This window comes from Odontomachus brunneus, unplaced genomic scaffold, assembly GCF_010583005.1.
Source record: "Odontomachus brunneus isolate Ranch 3 - 2012 unplaced genomic scaffold, Obru_v1 Obru_scaffold_076, whole genome shotgun sequence".
Taxonomy (NCBI): domain Eukaryota; kingdom Metazoa; phylum Arthropoda; class Insecta; order Hymenoptera; family Formicidae; genus Odontomachus; species Odontomachus brunneus.
The window spans coordinates 319,289-329,468 of NW_022639526.1; the positions used below are offsets into that span (position 1 = coordinate 319,289).

Sequence of the window (10,180 nt, forward strand, 5' to 3'; positions counted from 1 at the left end):
TTACTTGTTCCGGTCGATGCAGCACGGCTTGGTGGATACACACTTCAGAAATTACGAGGATGTGCGAAAATGGATCGACGAATGGATTGCATCAAAAGACCAATCGTTCTATCGTCGCGGAATCTACGCGTTGCCCGAAAGATGGGAAAAATGTATAGCTAGCGAGGGAAAATACTTCGATTAATGTATTTTTTGCTTTTGATGTCGAAATAAATGAGTTTTTTAAACAAAAAAACCGCAGAAACTAAGTTTACCACCTAATATTTTATAAATCGGTTAAAATGTTATGCATTAAATCAAAACCTGAATTAAAGTGCGAATTATAGGATTAGGTAAATATGTAATTAGTATCGCAGAATTTGTGTAATACTCGTTCCGATCGAGAATCGCGATTACAGTGATGTCGATGTTGCAAACGACACTTGCAGAAGATAATATAAATCTCCACATGATTTTTCGTTGAAAAAATACTTCTAGAGCGACATGAGACGTTTGTGGGTCCACGAGGTCCTCCGCGTTTACGGTGACCGGCTGGTTGACGAGACCGACAATAAGTGGCTGGTGAGTCAGCTTCGAAGGACTATAAAGGAACACATGCAGGACGACATGGACGAGCTATTTGCGGACTTGTTGGACGAGTCTAGCACGCGACTGACCGAGGTGCATCTGCGAAACCTCATCTACTGTGACTTTCATGACCCGACAGCGGATCAGAAGGTGTACATCGAGATTCACGATTGGGACGCGCTCGCTTCGGCAGTGGAGGAGTATCTCGCGGAATACAATTCGATCTCGAAAACACCTATGGATCTCGTCCTCTTCAGGCAAGTTCTCAGTCAATATTATCGAATAAATGACCGTGATACAATATTAATTATTATGATATAATGCAGGGTGTCAAACATTAATCACTCGCCAATTTTTCTTCAAATAATATCTCTTAATAAAGTATTAAAATATTAATAAAATACTAAAAATAAAAATAAAATATTAATAAAATATATGAATAATAAAGATCTGAATTAAAGTACTCAGGTAGAACGCGCATCAAATTAAACAGAAAAGTCCCATACAATTTTTTATGGCGCCTTTACTATTAAGGTATTGATTAGAGAAAGTTGGTGAACGAGTGAATATTATGTTCACAGATTCGCGATAGAGCATCTCTCGAGAATCTACCGAGTGATGATGCAACCGCGAAGCCACGTTCTTCTGGTCGGCATGGGTGGTTCCGGTCGACAGTCTCTAACGAAACTGGCGGCTCACATATCAGACTATGAGCTCTTCCAGATTCAAATGACCCAGCAATACGGCCTTCACGAGTGGCGCGACGACCTAAGGATCATTCTACGGAAGAGCGCAGCGAGCGATTTACACACCGTCTTTCTCTTTATGGACACGCAGATTAAAGAAGAGATCTTCTTGGAGGATGTTAGCAATTTACTCAATTCCGGCGAGGTGCCGAATCTCTTCACGACCGACGAGAAGGCCGAAATTTGCGAGCAAATGCGAATCATCGATCGGCAGAGAGACAAGTATCCTAAATTTAAAAAATAAAATATTTCGTTCTCAATAGTAATATAAATTTCTGGACGTATCATCAATAATATCAATGAGTCTGTCCTAATAAAGGTTCGCTCGACATATATTAATTAAATTTGCCTATTGAGGATAGAATTATTTAAGTGATCAGTTAAAAAATGTTTTTCCGCGAAAGTATAGCAGAAGAGTTGTAGAAGTAAAATTTCAACAATATAAAGTTCCGACTTTTTGGAATTTAAGTAAAAAATAGAATGTTCAAAATTTTGCGATAGCTATAAATGAAGTTAAAGTGTTGAGAGGAATTTCCTTATATTCCGCGATTTGTTACTTTGCATTTATGCTTGTTTCTCGATGTGGATTGAAACCATAATCAAAAGATGTCGTCTTCAGATCCATACAAACGGACGGCAGTCCGGTGGCGCTCTTCAACTTCTTCGTGCAGACAGTGCGCGAGCACCTGCACATAGTGCTGACGATGTCGCCGATCGGCGACAACTTCCGCACGCGGGTCCGCAAGTTCCCCGCGCTGGTGAACTGCTGCACCATCGATTGGCTGCAGCCATGGCCGGAGGACGCGCTGCTCGCGGTGGCGACCAAGTTCCTGGGCGAGATCGAAATGCCGACGGAGGAGCGTCAGGCTTGCATCGAGATGTGCCAATACTTCCACACGTCCACGCATGATCTCACGAAGTACTTCTGCAGGATGTTGAATCGTTACAATTACGTCACGCCGACGTCGTACCTCGAGCTGATCAACACCTTCAAGTTTCTGCTGAACCGAAAGCGAAAGGAGGTCTTGGACGGCAAGAAGCGCTACGAGGGCGGACTCGACAGACTGGACAGCACGCACAAACAAGTCGGCAGGATGCAGGAGATCCTGGTGGCCTTGCAGCCAAAGCTGTTGGTGGCCGCAAAGGACGTGGAGGGTATGTTCTTGGACGTGCAGCGCGAGAGCGAGGAAGCCAGCGCGATGGAACAGGTCGTTAAGAAGGATGAAGAGGCCGCTTTGGTGAGTGGAGAGTAAATTCGCGATTCAAAATTCGCTTCAAGAGTCGCTGTTGTTAGTTGCGCGAGTTTTATTTTTAATAGATTTTTCAGTCTCTCGAATCTATCAACTAATATCGAGATATTTCTCAGGTAATTTGCGCGTCTTCTGGTTGTTAATTTTTATCAAATCTTGTTTTATTATGGTACAGGTAGTCGCCGCGGAAGCCGATGAAATCCGCGCCGAGTGCGACGCGGATCTGCAGGAAGTGATGCCGATACTGAACGCGGCGAATGATGCTTTGAACACTTTGACGCCGCAGGACATTCAGATCGTGAAGTCCATGAAGCGCCCTCCGGCCGGCGTGCGATTGGTCATGGAGGCGATTTGCATATTGAAAGTGATTACGATAATTATATCTCACGCGAAAACATTGCACAATTGACTGACTCATTAATTATTCTTTCGCATCGAAGATTCGCTCATTTCCCTTAAAAATTTTTATTCTTCTGTGTATATAATTATATAGTAACTATATATAAGAAGGAATATATTTTCTAGAATTATAATTAAGAAGATTAATTAAAGATTAAATTAAGAGCGAATATAATTGTTGGGGTATTGTATTATCCTAAAACCTTAAAAAATCTCTCTGTCGCAGGACGTGAAACCGGAGAAGGTTCAGACTCCTGAAGGCGCAATGGATGACTATTGGAAGCCCTCGCTTCGCATGCTGGGGGACATACGATTTTTAGAGTCTCTACTCACTTACGACAAGGACAACGTCCCGGAGAGGATCATGACGAAGATCCGCACGACGATCTTGACGAACCCGAACTTCGACCCAGAACGCATCAGGACCGTGTCGACCGCCTGCGAAGGCCTGTGCCGTTGGGTGTTTGCGTTGTCGGAATACGACAAAGTCGCCAAGGTGGTAGCGCCGAAGAGACAAGCTCTGGCTGAAGCCGAGGCTGATTACGCTTCCGCGATGGAGCAGCTGAACCTCAAGAGGAGCCAGCTGCAGGAAGTGCAGGATAGACTGGCCAATCTCGAGACTCTGTTAGCCCAACGAAAGGCGGACTACCAGGCGATGACTGACGAGGTGAAGGAGTGCGAGGAGAAGCTGAGGAGAGCCAAAGAACTGATCGGTGGACTCGGTGGCGAGTACACCAGATGGTCGGACAATGCCAAGTAACGACTCTGAGCACTCAATCCTCTCGCGTGATAAGTTTTCGAGAGATAACTTTGGGACTTTGAATAACTTCTCGACAGAGGAAAAGACCGATTCTTTCTGCTTCCAGATCGCTTGGCAAGAGATACTTCAAGCTGACAGGCGACATTCTCATCAGCGCGGGGGTGGTCGCTTACTTGGGCGTGTTCACGACGCAGTTTCGACAGCAGCAATTGGAGAACTGGGTGGGGTTCTGCACTAGCTTGAATGTCGTTTGCACACAAGACTACCAGCTGACTCAGGTGCTGGGCGACCCGGTGCTCATTAGGTCTTGGAACATATTCGGCCTGCCGAGCGACCTCTTCTCCATCGACAACGCCATAATCGTCACGAATTCGCGCCGATGGCCGCTGATGATCGACCCGCAGGGCCAGGCGAACAAGTGGGTGAAGAACATGGAAAAGGCGTCGAACCTGAACGTCATCAAGCTGACCCAGCCAGACTACGTGAGGGTCTTAGAGAACGCCGTGCAGTTCGGGCAGCCGGTGTTGCTCGAGAACATCGGCGAGGAGTTGGACGCGGCCTTGGAGCCATTGCTGATGAAGCAGACCTTCCGATCTGGCGGCACGCTCTGCATCAAGATCGGCGACAGCATCATTGAGTACTCCGACAAGTTTCGGTACGTGTGCTTATCGATTCGACTCATTCTATCTTGATATCATAATATAATATTAATTTACGTATTACAATAATATAACATTTGTTTTCAAGCCGTTAGCATTTCGATTCAACACGCTCTTAATTTATTCAATTTATCTTCTGTTATTCAAATTATTTCCGAGCGGAGAAGGGATTCCAATAAAGCAGAATGAATTTGCAGTTTGAAGTTTTTGTCAGTTCATTGTAGGTTTTATGAGCTTGTGAAACTCATTCGAAACTTCACCCACTAATTCGTGCACGACCCCCGCAGATTTTACATCACCACGAAACTGCGAAATCCGCATTATCTGCCGGAAGTGGTGGTGAAGGTGACGTTGCTGAACTTCATGATCACTCCGGTCGGTCTAGACGATCAGCTCTTGGGTATAGTCGTCGCGAAGGAAAGGCCTGATCTCGAAGCCGAGAAGAATCAGCTGATAGTCCAGGGAGCGGCCAATAAAAAGTACGAATCGAATATCCTGTTCAATCTTGTCTCTCGTTATCTTGCACGGAACGTCAAATAATTATAATCACGGGAAATTATTTTATTGGATAATTCGGATATTTCGCCTTCGGGAAATTATTACGCGTCGTACGTTAAAAAAGATGCTTGATTGTTAATAATTATATCGGGTATCATTATTTTGGCACGATGAAATCAAATTTTTTTGCCGATAGTGATATGATAATGACAAATAAATAGACACAACGGAGAGATGAGTTTCACGTGTAATTAAATATTGATTTTACGAGACTTTATTTACCTCTCTCGTTTCACGTTCACTCGGAATGATCGAATATAGAAATACTTTTTAGTTTTTAGATTTTTTCTCTTACAGAGCGTAAAATTATTGTCGTTCTCACAAAGAAAATACCCGCAGTTGCGATTGAATTTTAAATATCAAGAAAAATTTTATCACATATCATCGTGTCATTATCACGTCGTTATTTATTTTCACATTCACTCCGATGAGCGAGATGTATCGCGGTGTATTTTCGCAGAATGTTACAGGAAATAGAGAACAAGATCTTGGAGGTGCTGTCGAGCTCCGAGGAGAATATACTCGAGGACGAGACAGCTATCGGCGTGTTAAGCTCTTCCAAGACTCTGTCGGACGAGATTCAGGCTAAGCAAACCGCCGCCGAGGTCACCGAGAAGTCTATCGACACGGCGAGGTTGCAGTACACGCCGATCGCGGTCTACAGCACGGTTCTCTTCTTCACAATCGGTGAGCAAGAATAAAACGCAACTGCAGGTGTGACTGAATTTTATATCAAGAAAAATCACCACATGTCATCGTATCGTCGTATCATTATCACGTCATTATTTATTTATTTCATTTAAATATACGGTCAAAAACTTAGCACACTTTGTGCTAGAAGGAAAATGAGGTAAAAAGAGATCAATCTCACGCCTACAGAGACGATGAACGAAATCAACAAGAAAGAAAATATTACGTCATCATAATTTCATTATATCGTCGAATCATACCGATAAAATATTTCATATTTCGCGTATTTTCATATTTCAATACATTTCGTACGAAATAGAATTTGAAATTTCGATGTCGACTCGTCCTGAAATTCAAACTTTCTGTGGTGGCGAATTTCGCCGTTCGCAAAACTCCGGAATATTTCGCGAGAGGAATAAGCTCTCGACCCGCGGTATTTTCTACTCTGTCTCCTCTCAGCTATGTTGGCGAACATCGACCCGATGTACCAGTATTCCCTCTCCTGGTTCGTCAATCTCTTCAAGAACACGATCGAGAATACGCCGCGCGCGGAGAGCATGGAGCAACGTTTGGAGGACCTCACCAAGTACTTCACCTATTCCCTATACGTGAACATATGCCGCTCGCTCTTCGAGAAGGACAAGCTCCTTTTCTCGGTCCTGTTGTCGGTGAACTTGCTGAACAAGCAGGGCGAGTTCTCGATGGCTCAGTGGATATTTCTACTGACCGGCGGCGTCGGCCTCGAGAATCCCTTCGCCAATCCCACCGATTGGCTGCCGTCACGGTCCTGGGACGAGCTGTGCCGGCTGGACGGCGTGCCGGGATTTACGGTAAAATTGCCTGAGCGATACGAGAAACGTTAAGGTTGACGTGAATCTCTCTTGTAAAGATTAGCTTGAACGCCACGAGTGCGAAAGTGAATGAAATCTTCTTGAGAAAACTGCCATCTCGAGAAAAATCGACAAAAATTCGTTTGCAAAAGGGAATGGTCTTTCTAAAGGAGATGCGCCGTTAAGCTTAACGGAGTCGTAGCAAATGTGTCGCGTTCCGAATGGTGTATAACGAGTTCTTAAACCGCGAAAAATTGCGTTAAAAAATAATTCGATCGCGTAAGGAAGATTCCCGATTGAGAAGGATCAATTGAACGCGCGCGCGCGCGATTAATTATTTCTTTTGCCGGAACACCGCTATTTCTATCACGACTCTTGCGCACTTTATCGCCCAGGGAGTGAAAGACAGCTACACGAAAAACGTCGGCGAGTGGAAGAAGGTATTCGATCACAAGGAGCCTCATACCCTGCTTTTTCCCGCGCCTTGGAACAAACTCAACAACTTCGAGAGGATGCTGGTGCTTCGTTGCATTCGTCCCGACAAAGTCATGCCGGCGGCGCAATTATTCGTCGAAGGTAAGGTTACTTAGAAAAGAAAGGAAAACAAACAGAGGGAAGCCAAGAGCATTCGCGTCCGCATTTTGCGAATAAATTGATCCAGATAAAAAGGACGTATCCGGCGAGTCCGGAATCGGGACACTCTGTACACGCCGGCGAAGAAGGAACGAAATCCTGCGCGATATAACGCGATCCTTAAAGACCCCGAGAGATATGTCACGCGCGCGCTGTGCATTCGCGAAGGGCCCTCCGCGAAATTATCGCGCTTCGTTGCGATCTCGTCCCGAGTAATGTGCTTATGAATAATTCCATTCGACCTGCCCTGCGCGCTAATTCGCTCGCGCGCGAATCTCCCATTTTCCTTCGGGCAGAGCAATTAGGCCATCAATTCATCGAGTCGCCACCCTTCGACCTGGCGGCCTCCTTCGCGGACTCCAACTCCTGCGTGCCGCTCATATTCGTCCTGACACCCGGCGCGGATCCTATGGCGATCCTGCTGAAATTCGCCGACGACCAGGGCTTCGGCACCAGCAGGCTGTTCTCGTTATCCTTGGGTCAGGGGCAAGGGATCATCGCCGCCGGTCTCATCGACGAGGGCGTGAAGAACGGCACCTGGGTGGTGCTGCAGAACTGTCACGTCGCTAAGAGCTTTATGCCTGTCCTGGAAAAGGTGATTCGCGAGCTCGACGAGCACTTCGTTTCTTGCGTAAGAAATATCATGGAAACATTACATTCACAGCTTTTATTTTGATGTCGAATTAACGCTTTTGTAAAAGAAAATCTGCAATTCAAATCATTCTAGAAAGTAATTTTTGGTGCCATTAACCGTTTCAGAACGGAGGGTTGCTCGGGGAGATAATTATAGGGAAGTACGTATTTTATGGGCTTTTGGAGTCGTTAAATCCGAATCTGAACTTAGATTGTTAAGATTCTGTGATCTAAGATGGCAAACTCAATATAGCGGAAAAAGTGATAAATAATATAAATATCATTCAATTTGCGTGAAATTTGAACTATGAAACTTTTTAAAAATACTTTTTTGAGAACTGAAATCGAATATTTGTATATAGTATGTAAATATATTGTAAATATCATTTGTTCCAGTCTGTCGCTAACTAAAGTTTGTGTGGTACTGATGAGCTCCAAGAAGAGCGAAACTGGAAAGCAGTCAAGATTTTCACTAATTCAAATTTAGAGAGTATGAAGTTCCACGGAAATTGAGTCATATTTACATAATTTGGCATCTCGAAAATCGCCATATTTGATCCGCCATTTTGAATTTTACATTTTTTACCTTAAATTTGGAAAGAGCATTCCAAAAAACCTCTATATATCAATTTTTGTGAATATCGGATCGATAATTTCTGAAATACGCATGAAGGCCGTAGAGCCTCAAAAAATGTCTCCCATCCTGAAAGAGTTAATACTCATTGAGAGTAAATTTGTTTTTATTTCCTGGATATCTTCTTTCTTGGTGTAATGATGCTACGCATGTGTATCTCGCAGCCTTTATCGTTTAAAAGTACATTCCTTTTCTCATCTCCCCTCTCTAGTATCTCTCCTCTTTCTCATTGCCACTTTAGATCTGCGAAAGTTTCACGCCGGACACGGTGCATCCCGACTTTCGGCTTTGGCTGACGAGCTACCCGTTCGGGTATTTCCCCGTCAGCGTTCTCCAGAACGGCGTGAAGTTGACGAACGAGCCTCCCAAAGGACTGCGCGCGAATATCATGCGATCTTTTCTGCAGGTAAGACAATGTCTCTCTTTTCCTCCCTTCCTTCTTTCGATATTGCGCCGCGCGAGATTAGCGCGATGAGTGATCGGGTTAAATGTCGCGGCAGGATCCAATATGCGATCGCGAGTTCTTCGACACGTCGTCGCAGAGGGGGACCTTCAAGAAGCTGCTCTTCTCCCTCTGCTTCTTTCACGCCATCGTGCAGGAGCGCCGGAAATTCGGGCCGATCGGCTGGAACAATCAGTACGAATTCAACGAGACGGATTTGCGTATCAGCGCGCAGCAGCTCAAGATATTCCTCGACCAGTACGACGACGTGCAGTACACCGCGCTCAAGTATCTGACGGGTATGCGAACGATACATTTCGTTGCATTTCCGTTCTCTCACACGCACGTTCTCTGCTCGACACCTCATACGAGTGCGATGTTCGCTCGAATGAGATATTTAACTGACGTCGGAAACACGCCGCGCGTGTGGGAGCTCTTGAGGAAGGAATTCACGGGCAAGTTGTTAATCGCGAGCACGAAGAAAATTTAGCAGAAGAAATTAATCGAATCCCGTGATTGAAATTGAATTAGCGCCGAATAGAGACAGAGCGACCGAGAATGATCGTTGGAAAAAGTTGCTCCTGGCTGGGAAAAACTGACTCGTATTATTTTGTACATTACACTATATTCACGTTTCTCATCTTCTTTCCAACCGTTTCTAATTATTCAAACACGCACACTCGATGCCCAGCGCGCGAATCATCGCGGTCTCTCTTTCTCTTTCTTGGGAGAGAAAAATACGGATTTTCCAATGGGTGAAATACGTGCATTTGATTTTTCGCGATAAGAAGGTACGAACGATCCCCGCCGTGATTCAAAGCTCCCAAAAGTGCTTGTATAAAAGTAACATCGAAAACATCTTAATGGCGGTTCTCATTAGCGTGTCCTTTGATCCCTCCCTCACTCTGTTTCTCTTCTTTTTTATTTTATCGTCAAGGTGAATGCAACTACGGCGGTCGCGTAACCGACGAGTGGGACCGACGGGCCCTGAACACCATTTTGGAGCGATTCTACCGCCGGGAGGTCGTGGTCCACGAGAAATATCTGTTCGACCCCAGCGGTCTGTATTACGTACCGACGGTTAGCGAGTATAGTCTATTCCTGGACTACGTGAAGGAATTGCCGATGTCTACCGCGCCCAGCGTCTTCGGTATGCACGAGAATGCCGACATTATCAAGGATCAGCAGGAGTCCTACTTGATGCTGTCCTCCATTCTGGTCACACAGGTGCTAACGCGACTATCGAGATCGATTCCTGCGTCTCTCCGTAATCTCTCCTCCCTTTTTCTCCTCTCTTTTTTGTTTTTCGGTTGCTGATAGAGAGAGAGAGAGAGAGAGAGAGAGAGAGAGAGAGAGAGAGAGAGAGAGAGAGAGAGAGA

At 45.1% G+C, this 10,180-nt stretch overlaps 2 protein-coding genes across 2 annotated transcripts in view; one reads left to right on the forward strand and one right to left on the reverse strand.

Moving 5' to 3' along the window:
• The window catches only part of LOC116847281 (elongation factor Ts, mitochondrial), a 19,824-nt gene extending 18,468 nt beyond the window's left edge, over window positions 1-1,356 (reverse strand). Inside the window, exon 1 of the mRNA XM_032822120.1 lies at window positions 1,352-1,356. The gene's annotated coding sequence lies outside the window, so the exon portion shown is untranslated. The remainder of the gene's footprint in view (window positions 1-1,351) is intronic.
• Window positions 1-10,180, forward strand: part of LOC116847278 (dynein heavy chain 7, axonemal-like) — a 23,036-nt gene that overhangs the window by 7,093 nt on the left and 5,763 nt on the right. Inside the window, exons 10-23 of the mRNA XM_032822110.1 lie at window positions 478-876; window positions 1,147-1,535; window positions 1,933-2,551; window positions 2,739-2,927; window positions 3,189-3,718; window positions 3,829-4,377; window positions 4,669-4,860; window positions 5,400-5,626; window positions 6,089-6,459; window positions 6,855-7,035; window positions 7,389-7,687; window positions 8,601-8,765; window positions 8,860-9,100; window positions 9,739-10,028. Coding sequence (XP_032678001.1) covers window positions 478-876; window positions 1,147-1,535; window positions 1,933-2,551; window positions 2,739-2,927; window positions 3,189-3,718; window positions 3,829-4,377; window positions 4,669-4,860; window positions 5,400-5,626; window positions 6,089-6,459; window positions 6,855-7,035; window positions 7,389-7,687; window positions 8,601-8,765; window positions 8,860-9,100; window positions 9,739-10,028 — 4,641 coding nt within the window. The remainder of the gene's footprint in view (window positions 1-477; window positions 877-1,146; window positions 1,536-1,932; window positions 2,552-2,738; window positions 2,928-3,188; window positions 3,719-3,828; window positions 4,378-4,668; window positions 4,861-5,399; window positions 5,627-6,088; window positions 6,460-6,854; window positions 7,036-7,388; window positions 7,688-8,600; window positions 8,766-8,859; window positions 9,101-9,738; window positions 10,029-10,180) is intronic.